General features: G+C 36.3%; 1 protein-coding gene across 1 annotated transcript; it reads right to left on the bottom strand.

The window, feature by feature from the left end:
* Positions 1–9,296: 9,296 nt before the first annotated feature.
* Positions 9,297–11,340, bottom strand: LOC115925114 (deleted in malignant brain tumors 1 protein-like). Its single transcript, XM_030988322.1, has 3 exons — positions 11,028–11,340; positions 10,148–10,231; positions 9,297–9,532 (listed from the first exon to the last, which is right to left on the bottom strand). The coding sequence occupies exons 1-3, from the start codon at positions 11,338–11,340 to the stop codon at positions 9,297–9,299; spliced, it is 633 nt and encodes a 210-aa protein (XP_030844182.1).
* Between the last annotated feature and the right edge of the window lie 12,297 nt (positions 11,341–23,637).

Here is a 23,637-nt window from a genome sequence, read left to right as displayed (position 1 = left end):
GCCACTTACCAGCTTGACCTCTACCCGGCCTGAATACTCGTTTTGAGGCATGTTTCAATTATAAATATTATTCAAATATGTATTATCAAGTGTGATTAAGAGATTCAGTGTTAATGTATTGCAATATATTCCGTTTTATAAACCTCGTAGAAATGAAAAATATATATTAATTGCATATTAAACAAGTGCTAATTATATTAATCATTTTTTGGTTCTTTTAAAGTTCCGAGAATACCCTTTGCTTTATTCTACACCTCTACTTTGAAAGATATTTCACTACGTTGTGTATATAGATAAAGGTGACCACAAGGTAAAATATCTCAGAATATATCAGCACTCGAAGGATCGATCCATCGATTAAATCTGCTTTGGCAACATGGTTCGCAAAATAAGTAACGGCTAATGCTGCATTTTCTTTGCAAAAATATATCACATTTGTGTGTTTTCATACATACACATCAATGACGTAATATATACGCTAATTTTGCTGAAGGTATCTCATTTCTTGATTTACCTTAATTTTAACTTGCCCTAACCCCACCAAAATAATATTTAAAAACATGATAATGATAATAATAATAATAATAATAATAATAATAATAGTAATGATAATAATAATAATAATAATAATAATAATAATAATAACTAGACTTTAATTCGTCACTTTGACGAATTAGGTGATACGTGCTATTTTTGTATCATGAAAGTGTGCCGATGATGATCTAAAGATAGTATTCATCAATACGATAATGACGATATTGATGCTGATGATTTTTTGGTTTTAAATGACGATGAACATGATTAAAAGTGGTATAGCGCCCCCTTCAGGTATTCGATAAAGAATTGTTATATGGTTAACCTATTAATTTACTAAACAAGCTCAAATTTTCGCCTGATTGCAGAGCCTACCAATCATTAAACTGATATTTCTACGCACAACATACACAACATGATGAACAAGTCTAGACTACTAAGCTACAACATACTCAAAGATCAACAAAATCCAAAGGGAAATAACGGCGATATCGCTCAAAAAGACAGAAATGTAGAATCCAGATTGGAGAAAAAGTCATCCCCCATAGGGATTACACCCCAAAAGTAATAGATTAAGTGTAAATAGGGTAATAATAAAGTAAATAGGGTTGTTTATTACATTATTTATTAACACTTAAAACAAAATTAAAACATGTATACAGTGATTTATTTAGTCCTGATTCAATTAATATGATTAAGATATTAATATTTTACCCATCATAACCCAACAGCTATAAGATGTTAAATCTAGAAATAATTGTTAGTATGCATGGCAGTGAATGGTCAAACGATAGAAATTGGTTCAAATTTCCTTTTATTTGATTTGTGTACATGTAATAAACTAATAAATGAGACACTGAAATGATGCAGAGAGGGGAGATACTATAAAGAAAGAGAGAGGCAGATCGAGACAGAGGAAGACAGACCAAGACAGAAAGAGGAAGGCAGCTAGGCATCTCACCCTTCTCCTTTCTTCTCAATCCTCTTTTCCCTCTTTCTTCTTCTACTTTTACTTCTAATAATTCCGAATGTTTTTTTATATTGTATTTTACATGTGTAAAACATTGCAAATTTGGCTGTTTAGGCCGCAATGCATTGTTGTTCTTTTATTTTTATTAACAATAAAAACACTATCATTTCATTTTAATACTAGGACACTGCTAACGATAACATTTCAAAAATAGGACATACGTGACATATTCATAATTACCGCAAAGTTCTACAGAATTTGCAATTCCAACTTTTGATTGAAAATTTCGACGAGATATCAACATCTGATCAAAAAACTAAAAGCACCGTTTTGATAGCCCATGGTCTCAGCTATAACATACCCCAATTTGGGAGAAAACAGAGCACAAATAAGAAAGATAGTGCTCATAGATGAATGCCATGTAGATTCACGATGTGAACGAAATTCACCTTCCATAGACATAACACGCAAATGACGAAAATTCTGACATGTGGCCTTTAATTGAATTTTGTACTATGATGACCTCATTAAAATGAAACTTAGTGAAAAGTGATCTTGTAGAGAATTGCCTTATCTACAACATATCGACATTTCAAAGAGAATCGATGAATATTGAGAGAAATACACTACATTTTCCACAAATACAATGACGTCATAATATGCAATTTTGTATTTTTGACTTCCAAGGCCATTATGATGCCGTTAAGATGTACTTAATGGCCAAATGAGATATGAAATCATACCTCCGACTCATACTCTATCTAAATATGAAAAAAAAATTAGCAATCCCTATTCATCCCAATGAACTTTTTATAGGCATGTTTTTGCCCATATATGCAATGTATTACAAAAATCGCGCGTACGGACGGTTATCTTGAACGGACGCTCATTCCGTTTTTAATAGTGATAAAGAGCTAAACATGGTATCAAATTTTCCGGAAAAATATGAGGAATATTCGGTCAAAAGCTTTTGCGGAGAAATTATTTTTCGTTCGGCCGTGACGAACGAAAACGTGCAAAAATGCGTGTTTTGCGTGATTTTTTATGAAATGCTTATAATGGCCTGAAACGTATGCAAAAAAAATTTAAGACGATTTTGAGCAATTTAAAATTTTACGCGCGCATTAACGCGCGCGCCTACGCGTACGCGCATTTTTGCGCGCATTTATTGAACTCAAATTGACCCGACGGATATTGATCTTAATCTTGATAAATATGAATGTAAAATTACTTTCCGTTATGAAGATATGATCATAAGTTGATTTTTACAAAATGGCGCCTGGATGACGTCACGATGACTTTGAGTCTTTGAAAAGTCACGCAGTTCTAAGTTAGACTAAGATCTATCATCATTGAAAGATTCATGACAATGGCTTCATTCAGTCTTGAGATATCCTGCGAACAAATTCGAGGAAGAATAATAAATAATAAACTAGACTTTAATTCGTCACTTAGACGAATTAGGTGATACGTATGATAATGGTTTACATAACGAATAATGCATTACACGATATATTATTTTGTAAAATGCTTCTCCCAGTATGATCTATTCATATGTCAAGATTAAATTGTGTCTCCTTGATCATCATGGATCTAGGGAAGATAGATTGAAACAATATATGACCTTTGACCCTGTGCAGTAACCAGTTACACATTTGACTCTAATTTACATCATGAAGAACACCTTTTGACGATTTTTATCTTATTCAAAGAAATGAAAATGTAATTGATAAATGATTATCATCATTATGATAATGATTATCATGATGATCATGATCATGAGCGCGATCATGACATCTTATTGAAAAAATGTGGGTTGATTTAGATAGCATATAGTCTCAGCTACAACATACTCAAAAATCAACAAAATCGAAGCCGAAATAACGGCGATATTGCTCGCAAAAGACAGGAATGTAGACTCCAGATTTTAGAAAAAGTCATCTCCCATAGGGATTAAACGCAAAAAGTAATGGATTAAGTGAAAATAGGGTAATAATAAAGTAAAAAGGGTTATTTATGACATTATTTGCGAATCTACGTGTTTAAATAATCAAAGGAGATGGTACAGTGAAGGTCAAAAGGAAAAAAAAGTGAGAAAAAAAAATTGTTGGAGACACCCGGACTCGAACCAGGGATCTCGAGGTTGGAAGTCAAGTGCGTTACCGATATACCAAAACATCTCCCATAGCGATTACACGTAAACGGGAAATGGAATTCAGAAATCCTACTTTGCAAGTAAAATATGAGCATGATCCCGGCATCTAATCGAAAAATAAAGGAAAAATTTGTGATAGCTCATTGTCTCAGCTACAACATATCCGAAGCTCAGCGAAAACGAAGCTAAAACAACGGAGATTTTGCTCGCGAACGACAGGAGTGTAGAATCCAGTTTTGAGAAAAAGTCATGTCCCATAGAGAATACACGCAAAATGCGAAAAATTGACATGCCTCCTTTAATCGCAAAAATACACCATGATACTTTTGTCAAAAATAAAAATTGTGAATACTTCATTTGTAGAAAATTGTCTCAGCTAGAACATATCAAATTTGATAAGAAAATTGATCTATATTTACAGAGATACAATCAATTTTCCAAAAATATGCTGACGTCATAATATGCAAATTGAAGTTTTGAATTTGGAGGCCATTATGATGACGTCATGAGTTAATTGAGGATAAAATGAGACATGAAATCATATCTCCGACTCATAATCTATCTAAATATGAAAAATATTAGGAGTTTCTATCTATTCTAAAGAGTTACAATGAATTTTATATAGGCATGTTTTTGCCCATGTATTGTGGATAAAGATAACGCAAATCCGCGCGTGCTGTCAACTTTGACGGACGCTCATTGCGTTAATAAAAGGTGAACAAATTATCAAAATGCTTGGAAAAATGTACCAAATATGATGACAGAAAAAAATTCGGCGATTCTATGTTGCAAAATGCCAGTACGCGCGAAAACGCGCGCGCATGCGCGTGTGCGTAATTTTTTTATTCAATGCTGCATATGGCCTGAAACGTATGCAAAAAAAATTTGGGATGATTTAGAGCATTTTAAATTTTTGCGCGCGCGTAAACGCGCGGACGAGCGCGCACGCGCGCATTTACGCACGTTTATTGACCTAAAATTGACCGGACGGATATTGATCTTAATCATGATAAATATGAATGAAAAATTACTATTCGTTATGAAGATATGATCATTAGTTGCTTTTCACAAAATGGCGTCTGGATGACGTCACGATGAGTTTGAGTCACTGAAAATTCACGCAGTTCTAAGTTAGACTAAGATATATTATCATTGAAAGATTCATAACAATGGCTTTATTCAGTCTTGAGATATCCTGCGAACAAAATCGAGGAAGAATAATAGGAATAATAATAAAAATCTTGACGAAATCAATAGGTGATACGTAGACTTCGTTACGTATCACCTAATAATAATAATAATACAAATTATAATAATATTAATAATAATAATAATAATAGGAAATAAAAAAGTAAATGAATTTTATGAAAATATATTAATTAAATTGTCTTTTTTAACAACTGAGGGTAACATCAATTCCATCATTTCGACGTAGGTGTATTTATCGTCGGTTTGAATTAAGTTATATATAAATATATACAATTTTATTGAAATCAAAACATCAAAACCCAAGAGCAAACGGTTCGAAGACTGACACCTGTCTCGGGTACAAACTAAAATTTAAATCAAATATACATAATAAAACAGCAGTAATGAATAAATATATAAGTTACATAAGTTAAAATATCAACTAACTAAACTATCACCACTAAATATTGCAAAAAGGACATATGAACAATAACAACAATCAATATACATCATTACAATTACATCAACAGAGGACTTTCGAGCTGTGCAATAACTAAATCAGGCGTAGACCTAGAGTCTATTTATACAAGTCCACGCTTATGGAATTATCTACCACACATTGCATCAATTGATTTAAACCAAAACCTAGTTATGCGCCGTCTATAGAAATCAGCACCAAAATAAGTTTGTTTTCCAACTTCCGAGATGGTTAATTAAACATCATTTATTTATACTATCTTTATTTCAAACCGGAATACATTATATATAAATTCTTTGTTAATGACAAACAGGCTGCATTTCTATTTACACATCACATCCCAAGCACCGTTTTGAAAAATCGTTGATTTGGGGGACTACCATTTCGCTACTACAAAACCCCCATTCAAAGCCGTCGATTTGTGCTCATTCCGATTTGTAGGAGTGTAGTGGGCTTGCGCCACTTGTCACTGTCCTGCATGCGTAACATAGAATCGAGGTGAGTCACGTGAGCAAACAAAAATAATCGTCTCGAATTTTAAAGAGCGGGCATTAATATTACACAATCTTGGCAGGCGTCCAAAAAAAATCAATAGAAGGAATTTTTCTAGTTCGATTTTTCGTCATGTGACTAAAGTGACAATTTTGTATTGCAGTGTAAAAGCAGGTTACGATAATAATAAATTTCGTATCCGGACATCTACCCCCTGGACATCCACCCCCTACCCCCCCCCCCCCCAAGGGTAAGCACCCCCAGTCAACTACCCCCTAGGACAACGTCCCCCTAAGGCAACCACCCTCTAGGACGACTAACCCCGGGACAACTTCTCCCCAGGACAACTATCCCCTAGGGTAGCTGTCCGGGGGGCGACTTTGCGTTTTACACCCTGGCCTGGACATTTTCCCGGTAAATAGCAATGAAACTGCTTGAATGAGTCTAGTCTACGCTCCTCGATCGGGCGCGCCAGTTCCAAATCGAATCGTACATGCACAGACGTACGTCGATGCAGCATTATTATATGTTATGTTGTTATATATATTAGGTCTATTATTTAGATTTAGGGTATTAGAGGCAACGATATTTTTGGAGGTCCGTCACGGTCGTCTCAGAGAGCTAAAATATTAAATCTCATTTCTTTACGTCTAAGCCTATGGAGAATTCATAATAACATAAAATATTGGACGCAATGAACATTCTGCCACGCCCACAAGTTTATGATTGGTCAAGACATGATTGTGTGCATGCAGCTAACGTGAAGTAACAATAAAACCTATGTTGCTCTTTTTTATTTTTCCTCTTAAGCCACGCCATTATTAGTGATTGTGCGCATGCAGCTATTAAACGTGACGTCACCATATGAAATTGCACCATCCAAGTAACTACTTCGTTTTCAATAATTGTAACGTCACAATAACTTCAAGTAACAACTTGGATTGGGATATGTAAATTCTAGATGTTCGACTTTGTACAGGTAAATGATTATATTAGTGTTACGGTAGGCCTACTGTTTTCTTGAAATTCAAACATTTTTAACTTTTCATGTTAGTTGTGCACCAGCACCTAAATGCTTGGGAAATTTCATATTTGCACTCGTTTCAAGCTTCAATTGCCAAGATGCAGTTTACAAGTACATGTACTAGTATATTATAAAAAATGGTGAATAAATCACAATATCTCTGTGGAGTATCTAAATAATAATTATAATATTGGATGATCAATTTTCGCGAAATACGTGAAATATTGTTACTCGCTGAAGAAAAATATTTTCACGTATCATCCATTATTATGTGTATTCAGTTCGTTATCTCCAAAGTAAAGTGCGGTGCACGCCTCTGCGCCCATGAATCCGCCTATGTTCAGATCTCTTTTTATCTATATGTGCATGTATTTTTAAATAAAAATTTCTTATAGTCATTTCTTGCATCTAAATCTTAACACACTGTCAAATTATCTGTTCAAATTTCTACTATTGTTTGCTTTCACTTTGACTACATATTGCTTCTTTATATAACTATTTATGCATACACATACTCCTGTATCTTTTGTATTACTTCTCTGACATTGAAGGATTAGATTACCTTCACGAAAAAAAAAAAGTATATGAATGTAAAGCAGTAAATAAAGTGCAAATGAATTCATGTAAAACTGGTGTATAATTTCCTTTATATGTTATGTGTCTGTACATTACACTAGACAAAGTGATGAATGGAAAAAGAGAGAAAGAGAGGTCTTATAAACAAATATCATGAATTTAAAATGAGAAAGAGAGAAAGGGAGAGAGAGACAGAGGTCTTAGAAACAAATATGAATTCAAGAAGTGAGAAAGAGAGGGGGTCTTAGAAACAAATATCATGAATTGAGAGCTAGAGAGAGAGAGGTCTTAGAAACAAATATCAAGAAATGAGAAAGAGAGGGGGGGGTCTTAGAAACAAATATGAAGAGAGAGAGAGAGGCCTTAGAAACAAATATGAAGAGGGGGTTAATGAGAGAGAAAGAAAGAGGGGTCTGAGAAATACATACGAGAGAGAGAGTGGGTCGAGAGAGAGAGGTCTTAGAAAACAAATATGAATAGAGATGGGGGGGGCGGGGGAGAAATGGGTCTTAGAAAACAAATATGAAGAGAGATGAGGGGGGGGGAGGTCTTAGAAAACAAATATGAAGGGAGAGGGGTCAAGAGAATTAGAGAAATTAGGTCTTAGAAACAAATGACATGAATTTAAAAAATGAAAGACGTGATCCCACAATAATAGAAAATGGTACGAGTGCAATATTTAAATCACAGTTTATGTATTACATTACCATTACACATATTATGTCGAGTGTAGTCTGTGTATGTGTCGATATGTGTACACGTGTGTTAGGGGGGGGTCCGAATCAGCAAATGGTTTGAAAGTAGGCTACACGTCAAAAATTGAAACCCTGAAGAAGGCGGAATTAAACCACAAAAACCATAATATTATTTGGTTTCTCTCTTTCCTTACTTTGATTAATTCCTTCTCTAATTTCTCTCTTTCTTTCAAGTTAGTTTTTGTTTTCTCTCTCTGCTTATGACATTCTTTGTTTCCTCTCTGTTCTTTAATTATTTATTGTTTTTCTCTATTTCCTTCTGTTGTTATTCGTTGTTTTTCTCTCACTCGTACGTCTCGATACAAAAGTACATGTACCGCGTACCGCGACACTGGACATATAGGACGTACGTTGAGCATTGCAGAAGAGCTACGTGCGCGCGCAATATCTTGTCATGGATAGACTTTTCCCAGTCGGTTCCTTGAAATTTATTGGGAAAAGGTCCAGGCCAGGGTGTAAAACGCAAAGTCGCGTCCGGGGGTGGTTGTCCTAGAGGATGGTTGTTGTAGGGGATAGTTGTCTGGAGGTAGTTGTCCGTGGGGTTTGTTTTCTGGAGGTAGATGTCCGGGGGTAGTTGTCCTAGAGGGTAGTTGTCCTAGAGGCAGTTGTCCTAGAGGGTGGTTGCCCTAGGGGAAAGTTGTCCTAGAAGGTAGTTGTCCTAAGGGGTAGTTGACTGGGGGTTGTTATCAGGGGGTGGATGTCCAGGGGGTAGGTGTCCTAGAACCGATATATTAATCTATCAAAGGAATTCAGGTGCATTCGGCAACGGATCGGCGCCGCCAACGTCATAGTGAAGATGGTTCGATTTTAAGTGAGACGTACTGTGCTTACTTTTTGTCGATGGTTTTATATTTTCAAGACAATAGTGTTTTTTGTCAGTAGTGTAAATGGCAGTCCAAATGTTCGACGACTTTTCAAAATGGTGACTGGGCCTATTGACGTCCATATGTCATTATGAAACAACCAAGCAGCCGCCTTAGAAATACATGATGCACACACGCTCTGGCACCTCGAAACAGATCTTGAACTTTTGTGTGTCATCTTTATAATAATTAGTATGATAACCCCCCCCCCCCCTTATAATAGTACTTAGAATGAAATATGCAGCTTCGGTGTTGCGCAACTCAGTTAGCACATCTCGTCACCTTTGTCATCCTGTACGTGCTGCTATATTCAAAACTATCCCAGAAGTTGAGCTCCCCGAATCCAAGCTGACGACAGATGTTCAAGATATACTGATAAAAATCCCAAAAATCAAAATAATCAAGATACAGTCGACTCCAACTGCCACCTGCCAGCTTGACCTCTACAAGGCCTGAATACTGATCAGGTCCGTATCTAAGCCGCAATCCCGGACCGACTGTATAAAAGAAAGAAATTTAAAAAAATTCAATTGTCATGGCTATTTTTACTCTGGCTCTTTGATACTGAGATATATAAGTGTTAGTATTATTGATCTATTCATGTTTTAGTTTTTTTAATATAAAGAAATACGACTTTTGACTTCTCGTTATCATTACTGTAGAGATGGTTTTGTAATAATACCGTGGGAAAGTCGTAAATATCAACCTATTTACTTACTAATACTCCCTGGCATTACTACTGGCCCACAGGGCAAATACAAGTGCACCGTTCATACCCGGCACTGAAAGGCTGACAGTCTTTCTTAGTTTGAAAACATAGAAGCAATTTTAGCATTCCTATTTAGACGTGAGATGGTGATTTAAAAGCTTGTTCTTTCATTAATTTCGAGAAAAGAACGAAAAATAAATATTGATTATATGAAGGTAGCATAATTTTAACATAGTCAATAAAGTCTATAGAATCTAGATGATGAAATTATTAAAAACCATGGTCGAGTCAACATGGCATGTGCTTTTAATCTCAAGCTGTAGCAGATCTGCTAGCATAGAATGGTCATAATCTGTAGTCGGTTTAGCGGTGAAACTTCGATTATATTAATGCAATTATTTACCATAAGTCGATGGGTCGTAATCCGGGTCAACGTCAAACGATCCTACGATTGACGAAGTTGACTCATCATCTTTTTCGTATGTACCTGCAAATTTTTCAACGGTTAACAATGTGTAGAGCAGTTAAAAGGGGTGAACTTGACACTATGAGGTACGTTTCCTTAATAGTAAGATGACTGGTTAAGTTGTATGTGTTATGAGTTATCATGAGAAAAGTTATATGGTAAAAACCAATAGCGATTAGAAATATTCAGGATAATATCATGTTTGTTTTAAAAGATGTAAAGAAGACAGAGTTAAGGGGCAGTACCAAAGTCTTATGCAGATGATATTGTTTAAAGTATTACTATCACTACTGTAATGAATCGTTTTATTACAAAAATAATAATACTACATCGGATAAGATCTGACAATTTGATAACTTTACTCCCCACTTTGCTATTAAATGGTTTCGAGATTAATTTTCACAAACATTAATAAATATTACTTTGATGTTGTAGCCATTTATATCGAACATGTCAAACCTTGCCCTAACCAAGTATAATATTTTGTCTTAACCGACTGAATACTCTTCCCTAAAACATATCGAAAAATCGCCGAGATCCATCCTAGCTGCCGTTTACCACATATCATAGGGAAAAAAATATCAGGTGAAAGATAGCAGATTGTCCCCTGTCAAGAGTGTTTAAGAGTATCCACTAAAATCTATAGGTCACTTGTCGTGACCATAGCCCTTTACTAGAGATAGACAGTTGATTCAAAGTCGCCTGATTTACGGTTTGTTTTTCTTTAATAAGTATGGAAATCAATAGACCTATCTAAACCTTCAAAGGGTGTATTGTAAATTATATCATGCATCTATTTCCACCTCAAATCACTCACTTGCGGGAGGGTAGCAGACTATGCCACTTTCAACTGTAGTATTTTTTCGCGTTCTCTTGGTAACTTTGCATTCTGAGAGGTGTTCTTCATGGCCGTAACACTTTACCCTAGACAAGCACTCGGTACCGTTTCCAGCAGGTGGACCACCAACGACTGTGATACCGTAGGGGTAGCCAAAGCCTAACTCCCGGCAGACCACCTCAGCATCGTTCATGTCCCAGTCAGCAGCACAAATGCCTCCCCAATTTCCATCGATAAACACGCCTACACTGCCGGCATATGGATAGTGGGTCGGTCCCTTTTCCACAAACATCACTTGATATTCTGCCATTTGAAGCAGAACAGACAAAATAATAATGTACCAATCCAGGAATCGAAAAAAGCAGTACAAATAACAATAAGTATTCTATTTTATCGCTAATCTAAAAGGCTGTACTTGTTTCCATTTTCCAAACTTAAAATCAAGTATGGTTAGAAAGTGTGATTTAATTCAATAACGGTGCCTTTTTAGAGTTTATTGCTTCTCACGATAGGCCTTTATGTTTAAAATACGTAAGAAAATTGACCTTTGTAATAATATCTTAATTTTTGTACAGGATGTTTGGGTAAATTATGTTAGACCATATAGACATATAGTAAGGTTATGCACTGTAGTACAGCCTCAGGATAAGGTTATTCGTCTTTAAAATAAATTTGTATCTGTTTCATGTCAATGGAATGTAATATATCATGTATATAGTGATTATAGCACGAAAGACCAATGGTGGATAATTCAGATTTGTAAACATACTAGGCCCATGCAAATATTGCAAATGAAAACTCCGTATAATACTTTGATTAATCAATATTATGTGCAGAGCAAAAATTGAACAGAGACTAGGATAATACTCACGACTTTCCGCTGATGAAACAGAGAATAAGCCAAGAAGAAAACATAATACCAGTTTCAACTCCATCGCTGTCATCTTCACATCCGGCTCACAGCAAGAATAACTAATTAATGACAAAATGTTGTTCGTCATCCTTCTAATATATGCGTGCAGTGCAGCCATGGTAACGCGCGAAAACGTGCGAGAACAATTGGCGCGCACACGTAATTGTTGTTTCAACGGCCAATGAGGAAATACAGAAAGATAAACAAACTTCGCTGGAAAGAGTAATCATACCAGAGAAAAACAGGAAGTACCCACTTTCAATGCGTCAACCGATATTATTGTATCATTATCAATATGTTTAACCAGGATCTTTGTTTTTGATGCCTTTGAGTAAAATAAAAACATAATTGCCCAAATGAAGAAAAAATGTTCATACTAAATTACATCTGTCAATAGAAATTCGATATCAACATGTCAGTGTGTCACATGCCATCTTTATTATTGATATGGATATATATTTCTGAGATCTTGCCAATAAGGAAATAACCAAAGGGGTGTCCATGTCTTTTTTTAAGTTTTCTTCTTTTTCAAATGTTGTTGGTTGGTTTTTAGCATATTTAGTGACAAGGTCCAGGATTAATTTTCGAGCCCTCAATTCTAATACTTGTTAGGGTGTTTTAAAGATCAAAATAAATTATACTTTTCGCCATTGCACCAATTTCAGTACAATCTAAAAAATAGAAGTATACATCTAAACAACAATTTCTAGCATCTGTTAAATATGAAAAATTGCTTGAATGGTTATGTTTAGAGTAAACAATATTGCTGTTCTCATAAATAAGCTCTACAAACTGATATACTTGCATGTGTTGCATCTACTAAATACAACAGGTTAAAGTATGCTTCATATTCAAACTGCATTGTTGTTTTCTTTTTCATTCAATATATGAACAGATATTGCTAGTGTATTTAATATCAGCATTACCAATTGAATTAACGTTATATTCGAGAAAACAGTTGATAACCGATACAAAATTGTATCAGCTTCTAAAACTACTTTAAGCTGTAACGCAGTATTGACAGATTATAATTTACCCTTTTTGGCACTTTCATTTTCTGGTTATGTATTGGGAAACAAGATTAGGATTGTATCGAATTCTAATTACGTTATCTTCCAAAACGTCAATTTAATAAATGTTCGTATACACAAACTTCAACATGCGCTATTAGAACGAAACTGCCTAGAAATAAGTTATATTAAAGAAGAAACATGTATTTCAAATTGCATTTAACAAGCAAGGAAGGAAGTCGAAGAAATGCGATGATCACGCTTTACATTTCAATTTTTTCCAGGCTCCATTTCAAAACAGGCAAAGAGCCAAAGTATTCTTATCAAGCTAAAATATCATAAACAAACCTTTTGAAGGCTTGCATGCATGTTGAGGTTTATCCTTTAGCCACGGCATGAGAACTTACATAACTAAAATTAAATAAAACTAAATCAACAAAGCGCAGAGCGGGATAGATTTGGTATATTAAACAGTCCGAATCGTTTGTAGTCATTAATACCATGATTCTGCCCTTCGTTGACATAATACCCAAAAGAAAGGGACATAAAATAGAAATCCGCGACAGGTAGTATGTGCTTAATCACGAGTAATTTATTGACCCTCAATGTAAATTTTCCAATCTTTTTGCAATACAAGTAACCTGGAAATATGGCAATTTGGAATGAGGAAATAAATATAAGAACATTTTAAATTATAACTTCTTTAACAAACAAAAAAAATATATATATATATATATATTAAAGGGGAAAGGATTTGAACAAATCCAGGTTTGTTTTATCATTATAGAGTGTCTTTATTTAATTTAATCATATCTGTTTTGTTATTGAATGGTAATTCAAACAACAGATAAACAGTATTAAATTTAGAGTTTGAAAAAAAGATTACCACATAGTAGTCGAAATTGTAGACTTTACAAAGATAAAGAATCTTGAAACCAACGAGTGAAATTTTCTTATATTCATCATTTAAGTTCATATTCTAAGAACCTGTTAATATGTTCTTATGCATTAGCTTGGCAAGAGGAAAGAGTCATTTTAAGATATCACTTTCTATTTAATCAACATTCTTTGATACAAAGACATTCAAACGTTCAAGAGTAAGTTATCCAGAGTATATTTTGCCTAAATATAGTCAAGAAAAATCGTTTCATTAATTTGCATGCCATGTTAATGTATTTAGGTGCCTACCATTCTATTTTAGCATGATATTTTCCCCTTGCACATAAGCATGATTATATAATGACCTATTTCGAAATGTTTCTGATTTACATATTTTAAGAGACTTTCTGGATACTGTCTCATGATTGCAACAAACTACGTGATGAATGACAACGTATATAGCCTGGCTGGGAGAGTTCGACAAATCAACTACAAATCGGAAATTGTTAGGTCTTTCACTTTACCCTCTAACCCCGTCTTATGTAATCTGGGAATATTCTGGACTAGTTATTTTATCAGTTTAAGCATTTCTTACAGTAGAGCAATATTTTGGTTATACAGTATTCAATTTAATATACATCTTAAGAATTAGCCAATGGTTAGGATGCCCAGGGAATAATAAACTCCTTTGAAGACCTTTACTCGTTGCGTTGTGTTTACATGTAAAATTGGTAAGATTAGGGAACGATCGGATAAGGCTGAATTGATATAAAGTAAAACAACTATTATCTTTCAAAAATGTGAACCATTATCTTTTGCCGTTGTTCCTAACGGATAATTTGGGGTAACTATGATATCATATATGATTACTGTTCCATTTGTATCTTTAGGTAAATCACACAATTTAGAATAAAATACGCATTCATTTTTGTGGCGGCTTTTAATTCAAAATCGTTGATAGTAATGAATAACATTTGTAGAAAGTTTAGATATATTACACGTAGGTGAAGTGTATTTAAGGCTAATGCTGTTAATGAAAGTACAACGGAACATGAGAAAGTATGCGAAACGTTAATTGATAAACGCGATTTTCTCCTAATTTCCTTGACAAATATCGACAAAATTTGTTTGAAGCATATAACAGTGTACTGATTAAAATAAATTTAGCCAAGGAAATGAAATGTGTCGTGAACACGAAATTTGGTTGAGAAAAGGGGGGTTGTGTGTTTGCTGTTATTGTGGCGGATACGGAAGGCTTTCTAAATTTATTGATATTACAATTTTTCATTTCTCTTTCATCTAGATACATTTATTATATTAGTTAATATCATTGACAATTTACTCAGCTTATTTTTCCTCCGTAGCATTCTCTCTATTTCTTTCATTTTTCTCTATTTCTTTGAATTCGGTTTTAGAATGGGAGAGGAATAAATCTAATCGCAAATTTGATTAGATATAAAGAGTAGAAAAAGACTTGAAAATAAAAATGTCATTTTAGTGATCTGCAAATATGAGTGTTATAGGAGAGGGAAATAAAGGTTTTTCATTCCCGTTCAATGTACACGACTGTGCCATTTCACATTTATCCGCCTATCAAACCCCGTTATGTCAGAGTCATTATTCAATATTGACGTCATCGTTCAAGATGGTCGTCATATCTAAGCGGTCTTTTTACGTTCATGTAGACAGGTGTTGCCATAAAATCATCGCTTTTTCTCCCAAATGACGACGAATATCAGGTTGGGAAATTGAATGAAATAAGCTACAAGCAGAGACAATAGGCATACGTGTACCTGGATGGAATATCTCATGACATCTTGATTTTCAGGTTCTTTTTAGGTGATGCATCGGGATGAAGAAGGCCTCCCGAGAAACAGTATCCCGCCCTGTGAAGTCAATGTCAATGGCCATTGCCAGGAGAAAGGAGCAATACATCTCATTTCCTTCAACAATAGAGGCAGTCCTGCAGACCCAACAAGAATGTAATAATTACTGCCATTTTCCTGGCGTTGTCGGTGCTATTGATTGCATCCACATAATGACACAGGAATCTCCAAGTCAGTCAGCCCAACGCCGGTTATTTCCTGAACAGGGAGAATAGTTTGATGGTAAGTAAAGCTGTAATAACGCTTAAATTTCGTAAATTGAATCATATTTATGAAATGATCTGCTGAATTGATTTTAAATTGTTTGGTTTGATAAATGCAGGTGCAATCTACACTCGAACTTTTTATTCATTTTTCATTGCCGCGAGCTAATACTTTGAGCTCGATTGCCATGGCTACCAGTCACTCGTGACAGCTTGGCCCAGACTTTCGGGCGGGACTATTTCTGAAAATAAGACACGAATAATCAGGACTTGAACCTAAAAAGGAGCTTGGATAATCCACGCTCTTTTTGAAGTTCAACTGTTGATTAACTACTTTTATTTTTAGGTCAGAAGAAAATTCAAACTTACCATTAACAATTATGTACCATAAAAGACTAAGATACCTACAGAATGTATTCCAGTTTACAGTGCAGTAAAATTTATTTTATTTTTGTCCCCTTTCACGAAGCTCTTTTTGAGAGATTACATAGGAGAAGACAATCTTAGGTCTAATGTAAGATTAAACTGGTTTAAAGATGAAAAAGTTGGGCTCTAACGATTAGGGCCTTGTAAAATCTACATTCCAGGCTCCGTTTACATCTAGCTTAGGCCAACTGTCAGCTGGTTATCTAAGTTAGATGTAGACCTCTAGACCTTATTTTAGGAAGGGGACTAAATTGGCTATCGACTTTTACTACTTATGAGCTTTCTTGGGCCATTACATGGCAAGTTCAACTTGGTTCAAGCACATTCATGAGATAGTACTGCAAGAATGTGAATGTTTGTTCCTGACTTTAAAAGAGTTAGTTATTCTGTGAATCAATGATTACTCATAACTGTGTAGGGGGTGCCAATATGAAAAAGAAATCAGAGTTTTTTTTTTAAGTTAGAATATGACTGACACTATAACTAAGACCAACTATCAATGTAGTAGATCTTTAACTTAATTTTTGACAGGAAGGCTATACGAATAACTTGTTGTTTGTTTGCCCATACAGCTAAGGTACTTCGAGGATGGCATTTGTTCATTCACATTTTTCCATCCATAATTTCATGTAAAGTGCATGCAAGTCCATTTTACCACAATGTGCATCCAAGTCCACTTTAACCACAATGCACATGCAAGACCTTTTAATGTTTCAACAGACATACATACATTCAATGAACCAGACCCCATCTGCTGCAGCTGTGACTGGGGATCAAAACCTTCGTAATATAATCTTCATAACATGGAGTTATTGTAACAAACAAGCAGCTGTTGATAAAAAGTCCGAAATGTCCTTGGTGTGTGTGAACCACAAAGCAACCATTACTCATCAGGATGTTCTTTTGTACATCAGATGGTCATTGTGTCACTGGAAAAAATTGTGATTTTGAGTCACGGGTAACTTTCTTTTTAAGAAATCTTGTTTTATAATGTATTTTATAAAGTGGTGCAAGTCATTATATAACAGATTCCCTGGGAAAAAAGGGCCTAGAAGTAGCATACGCTTTGTTTTACAAAAATTGGGAAAAAGGAATGTAATAATTACATAACATTGAAATTCTAATCATTTCAAGTAGCATATTAAGAGGCTATTTGAGCTTAATTTGTTACCTTCAATTTTATAATACGTATGTATGGTGAATTCCAATTTTCTGTTTTAGGAAGAATAAATTAATTGAACATAATTTTGGTTGATATACGATATTTCCTACAAATATATTTTAATTTCTAGTGTGCAAACGGTTGGATTAATTGTATCATACATGAACAAAAAAGTCTGGAGATAGAACAGTGAGAGTACAGAGAGAGAGAGAGAGAGAGAGAGAGGGAGGGCAAAAGAGAAGGGAAAGAAATGAGAAAGAACTATTTAATGGTGAGAGGTGTTGCCATGATTGCTAATTATTTTAAAAATCATCTATGAACAGTAAATTATTATACATCTTATGAAAGAGTTTGTTATCCCAAAGTATTTGGTATCACTTTTTTGTAGTATATGTTCACGCTTGGATGAACAGGAGGCATTGTTTGGGAGAGTGTAAAAATCGACTTGCGACAAAGTAGATGTTTGAATAAAACAATAGCGATTTGGGTATTAATTTGGTCTTTGCAGATCCAAATCGTTTGTCTTTTTTTGACTCACACTGTATAACAACCCGACACTATTTTCATAATTTCGCATTACCTAAAGGCCAATCAAATTATAAAAGAAGGAGTTTAAGTTTTAGAGGGGCGAAATGCTGGAACACAATTTCACAGGAACTGAAAAACAAAGAGAATACAAATGTTTTTTAAAAAACATCATATCACCACCTAGGTAGCGGGGGGGACTGACCCTTGGGAGGAGAGTCAATCAGACTCTCGGTTTACAATACACTTCTCTGTTAATTATCTATTTTGGTTCTTTATTGGTAATTGTATTTTGTACATTATATATTTTTTTTAAATCTTATTCTTCATAGTTTCCCCTTGCCGATTATGTTTTCCTTTGATTTGATTTGAGTGGTTTGTTTTGCATATATTTATGTTTTGTTATCTTTTGTTACTGGCTTTTGTTTGTAATATAATTTGTATATTTTGTATTCAGTTAACACGGACTTTCTGAAAAACAGCCGTTTAGGCTGGGAGAGTTATTGTGTTTAAATAAATAAATGAAATGAAATGAAAATGAAATGTCCAAGCATTTCAAATTGTCCCCTAACGTGTTTTCCCTTTTCTTGCCGTTGTGTCAAAATAATCTATTTTCACAAGTGTTTCTCGGTCCCTCTTTTTCGCTTTTTTGTTTTTTACCCCTTCTTTCCTACATTTCCTTATTCTTACTCCTTCTCTCTCTATAATATGTAAGCTTTCTTCATTCGTTCTTTCTCTCCTTTCAGTCTCTTAACATTCCTGACCTTTCGAACCGTATTAATGCAAATATTATTGACCTTGATTATGTATTTCGTTTAAAATGTAATAGAATTTTATTTTATTCCTTTAAGTTACTTTTAAAATATTTTTGTCTGCACTTGTGCTACTTTGATTTTATGTTGTCATTTTAACTTTATATTGTTTGGTATGTCACTCCAAGGCGCAATGGCATATCAATTTGGTTGAATGGGCTATTTTTGGGAAACATAACTAAAGAAAATAAATGTGATATTTGTAAGTGTACAATAATAATAAATATGAATATGAATGTATACAATAACAGTGTAAAACCTCCGTTGATAACAAGTCGGTCGACCTTTATAATTTAAATAGTATCGATGTAATTGTATAGCACCAACTTGTGGTCACTGATTTTGGATGTGGAAAGATGGCACCAACCTTGAAGAGGTTCATCTGATTGTTAGTTATTCAATAAGTTGAATTATCGTTGTATCACAATCAAAATGGTTGTTTTACCTGTGACACTTTCGCCTACTCGTTGCTGCAGGCATCATCACTAGATAGGGTAGGGATCACTATCTATCCCACTGCAGAGAATGTTTACGGTTATACTGTACTCCCCAAACCCACAAAGAAGGCTTACCTTGACGTCCCATTGTGGACTACAATGGCTCATTAGGCTACACGAAATCAAGAGCTTTGGCAGACATACTGGCTCCATTGGTCGTGAATTTGGACCACCACGTCAAGAGCTTAAAAAAATTCGCTGAAGAAATCACAGCTATTACGCTGGGTAATAGCAAAGTACTGGTGTCTTGCGACGCCGTCAGCCTCTTCATTAACACCCCCATCGATCAATTTCTCAATATCGTAAGATGGACAACTCACAGTCTCCCCCATTGTAGCCAATCTATTTATGGAGCAACGTGAAGAGACAGTCCTTTCTACCGCCAAGCCAACATAAAGCCCAGATTATGGAAGCGGTCTGGGATAATGTACTTGGTATTGTAAAAGTAAAAAAAAATCTATCCCATTTTTTGACATACGCATCACATAGAAAGCTGACGGTATAGTGTCAAGCTCTTAGCCTACTGTAAGAAAACCCATACAGGTCAATACCTCCACTTCACCGTACACCACCCCTTGCAACATCAACTTGAGGTATTCCGCACTCTCATGAACAGAACCCAAAGTACCATCACAGATCTTGATGATGTAGAGACAGAAACCAACCACACCAAATCATGCCTTAAGAAGTGTTGCTACCCGGATTGGGCCTTCAGGAAAACAGAAGCAGCCATGAAATCCACAGCTCCTAGATCAGAACCACCCCGAACACTAAACGGAAAGAAACGGTTACCATTCCATATGTCAAGGAAACATCAGAAGCCTTCCAGAGAGTCCTCAAGAGATGCAACATTGCAACCACGAGGAGGCCCTTCTCCTCACTCCGTGGTTCATCAGTACATCCCAAGGATAAGCGCACAATGGAAAACTCCTCGGGGGTTGTGTACAACATCCCATGTAACGATTTAATAAAATATGCATAGGCGAGACAGGCAGAAAGTAAGAAAGACCGAACGCGAGCAAAAAGCCGAGTCAATAAAAAGGGCACACTTCACAAGAACCAAGAAAAAGAGTACGGCACAACTTTCAACAATTAAGCTTTTAGCGACCACGTGGCACAGCACAACCTCACCATAAAATGGAAAAGGTGCCAAATCCTAACCAAAAATAACAACAAATTCAGCATATGGATCATGGAGGCGGTGCATATCCAGAAAGGATACGACATGGGCCAGTTTAACCTATCATCATTGGACATTGCCATTCTCTCATATTGTCGTACTACCCTATCCAGTGGCAAACAAACGTCAGTCTGATGATACATGTAGCAACGAGTTGACGGAGGTCTCACAGATAAAACAACCATTTTTATTGTGATACAAAGAAAATTCAATTTGAAGATGGTACCAAATTCGATACGCCAGCGAACCAATTTTTGATTTCTTGTTGCATCCTGGCAAAATATGTAGTTTTTCTCTCATTAAAAAAACAGCAACCATGACTGTACGCAGCGGTATGCTACTATGCTATCAACGGCTTTCATCGAAAGGGTGCGGTGCGGTGCGGCGCGGTGTGGTGTGCTCAACGCACCCATTCGATAAAAGAGGTGGGCCTTTTCTCGAAAGGGTGCGTTGAGAGCGGAGTACCGTTTTAACACACCCTTTCGATGAAAGCGGGGGGGCTTTTCTCGAAAGGGTGCGTCGACTAGTCTTTCGCATCAGTCGTTTAAAATGAGGATCTCGGACAGACGGTAATAGTTGCCAATTTAAGTATATCGAAAATGTATTAAATAAAATGGAATGGTCTTGATTACAGAGTGGTCTCTTTCGTTATTACTATGTTGATGGGGGAGACAGAGAGAAGGAAAAAAGGGAAAGGGAAAGGGAAGATAAAAGGAAAGAAAGAAGAATAAGAAGAGAAGAGGGAAACGGGGGGCGGAGGACTCTTGCCCCCCCCCCCCCGCCAAAAATAAATCAGAGAGAGAGAGAAGGGAAAGGGAAAGGGAAAGAGAAGATAAAAGGAAAGAAAGAAGAGGAAGAAGAAGAAAAGAGGGAAACGGGGGCAAATTAGGGCTTTTGGCTCCTCCCCCCCCCCCCCCCCCCCCGCTTACAAATAAATAGTAGAGAGAGAGAGAGAGAGAGAAGGGAAAGGGAAAGGGAAAGAAAATATAAAAGGAAAGAAAGAAGAAATAGAAGGAAAGAGGGAAACGGGGGAAGGGCGAAAGGGAGAGAGAGAGAGAGAGAAGGGAAAGGGAAATGGAAAGAGAATATAAAAGGAAAGAAAGAAGAGGAAGAAGAATAAAAAGAGAAGAGGGAAACGGGGGCGAAGCCTTGCCTCCTCCCCCCCCCCCCCCCCCCCCCGCCAACAAATAAATAGGAGAGAGAGAGAGAGAGAGAGAGAGAAGGGAATGGGGAAGAAAATATAAAAGGAAAGAAAGAAGAAGAAGGAAAGATGGATACGGAGGTTGGGCGAAAGGTTCTTACCTCCCCCCCCCCCCCCACCCCCTCCCGCCAAAAAAAAAAAAATAACAGAGAGAGAGAGAGAAGGGAGAGGGAAAGAAAATCTAAAAGGAAAGAAAGAAGAGGAAAAAGAATAAGGAAAGAGGGAAAGGGGGCGAAGGGCTCTTGCCTCCCCCCTGCCAACAAATAAATAAGAGATAGATAGAGAAGGGAAAGGGAAAGAAAATATAAAAGGAAAGAAAGAAGAAGAAGAAGGAAAGATGGATAGAGGGAAGGGCGAAAGCTTCTTACCTCCCCACCCCCCCCCCCTCCCGCCAAACAAATAAATAAGAGAGAGAGAGAGAGAAAGAAGGGAGAGGGAAAGAGAATAAAAAAGGAAAGGAAGAAGAATAAGAAGAAAAGAGGGGCTCTTGCCTCCTCCTCCCCCCCCCCCCCCGCGCCAAAAGATAAGTAAGAGAAAGAAGGGAAAGGGAAAGGGAAAGAGAAGATAAAAGGAAAGAAAGAAGAGGAAGAAGAAGGAAACGGGGGCGAAGGGCTCTTGCCTCCTAGCCCTCCTTCCCCTCCCCCCCCCCCCCCCGCCAAAAAAATAAATAAGAGAGAGAGAGAGAGAGAGAATTAGGGAAAGGGAAAGAGAAGATAAAAGGAAAGAAAGAAGAGGAAGAAGAAGGAAACGGGGGCGAAGGGCTCTTGCCTCCTAGCCCTCCTTCCCCTCCCCCCCCCCCCCCGCCAAAAAAATAAATAAGAGAGAGAGAGAGAGAGAGAAGGGAAAGGGAAAGAGAAGATAAAAGGAAAGAAAGAAGAGGAAAAAGAATAAGAAAAGAGGGAAACGGGGGCGAAGGGCTCTTGCCTCCTCCCTCCCCCCCCCCGCCAAAAAATAAATAAGAGAGAGAGAGAGAGAAGGAAAGGGAAAGAGAAGATAAAAGGAAAGAAAGAAGAGGAAGAAGAAGAAAAGAGGGTAACGGGGGCAACGGGCTCTTGCCTCCTTTCTTTCCTATTCTCCCTCTTTTTCGTTTTTCTCTTTCTTTCTTTTCTTTCTTATCTTTTCTTTCCTTTCTTTTCTTTTTTCTTTTTTTCTTTTCTTTTTCTTTTTTTCTTTTCTTTCCCTTTTACTCTCTTTTTTCCCCTCCCCCTTTTCTCTTTTTTCCCGACGGCAGCGCAATTTTACCGACAATATCCTGACAGGTGGGGGGGGGGTGTCGCACCCCCACACCCCCCCCCCCCTCGTGAGACGCCCCTGCCTACGCCACTGTTGGCGACCACAAGGCTATCAATATAAATTAAGACATATGAATGAAGATTCTTTTTTAATGTTGCAGAGAGATAAGTATTTTCTCTATGAACTTGTTTAATGGACAATAAATAATATTAAAAACATGAATACTATAGCGGTATAATGATGAGAGAGATGATTTAAGTCATACTTTTTTTCAATGTGATTGGAGTGGACTTGAGGGTGGGGGGGGGGGGTCCCCCCTCTAAGATCTCGGCCGTTTCACAGCCGATCGCCGCGAAAATGCATATTTATGGTAATTTATGCAAACAAGGTCAGGGAATTCACATTTTTACCCATAAATCATATATAATTCATATGCGAGCGTTTTTTTTTCACTTCATATATTCGTTAGAATAATAATACGACAACAAAGTTGGAAGAGCCAGTTTATCCCTATGTTATCTTGTTGTTGTTTTGATAATTTGTATTTATGTATTATATTATTTTGTTATTTCATTTCATTTCTAACCACAATTCAACTATTTTTACCCAAAATCAAACACATTAACTTGAAACAAGACCAAATAACCAATGTTTTCTCTTTT

The sequence above is a fragment of the Strongylocentrotus purpuratus genome, unplaced genomic scaffold, assembly GCF_000002235.5.
Source record: "Strongylocentrotus purpuratus isolate Spur 01 unplaced genomic scaffold, Spur_5.0 spur5_scaffold_17, whole genome shotgun sequence".
Classification (NCBI taxonomy): domain Eukaryota; kingdom Metazoa; phylum Echinodermata; class Echinoidea; order Camarodonta; family Strongylocentrotidae; genus Strongylocentrotus; species Strongylocentrotus purpuratus.
This window is presented reverse-complemented; position numbering and strand designations above follow the sequence as displayed.

Coding starts and splice junctions, on each gene's coding strand:
- LOC115925114 (XM_030988322.1), bottom strand. CDS start 11,340: ATGTTTGTGGAAAAGGGACCGACCCACTATCCATATGCCGGCAGTGTA. Junction 10,232..11,027: donor AGTCTGCTACCCTCCCGCAA/GTGAGTGATTTG, acceptor AAAAATTTGCAG/GTACATACGAAAAAGATGAT. Junction 9,533..10,147: donor TTACGACCCATCGACTTATG/GTAAATAATTGC, acceptor TCTTTTATACAG/TCGGTCCGGGATTGCGGCTT.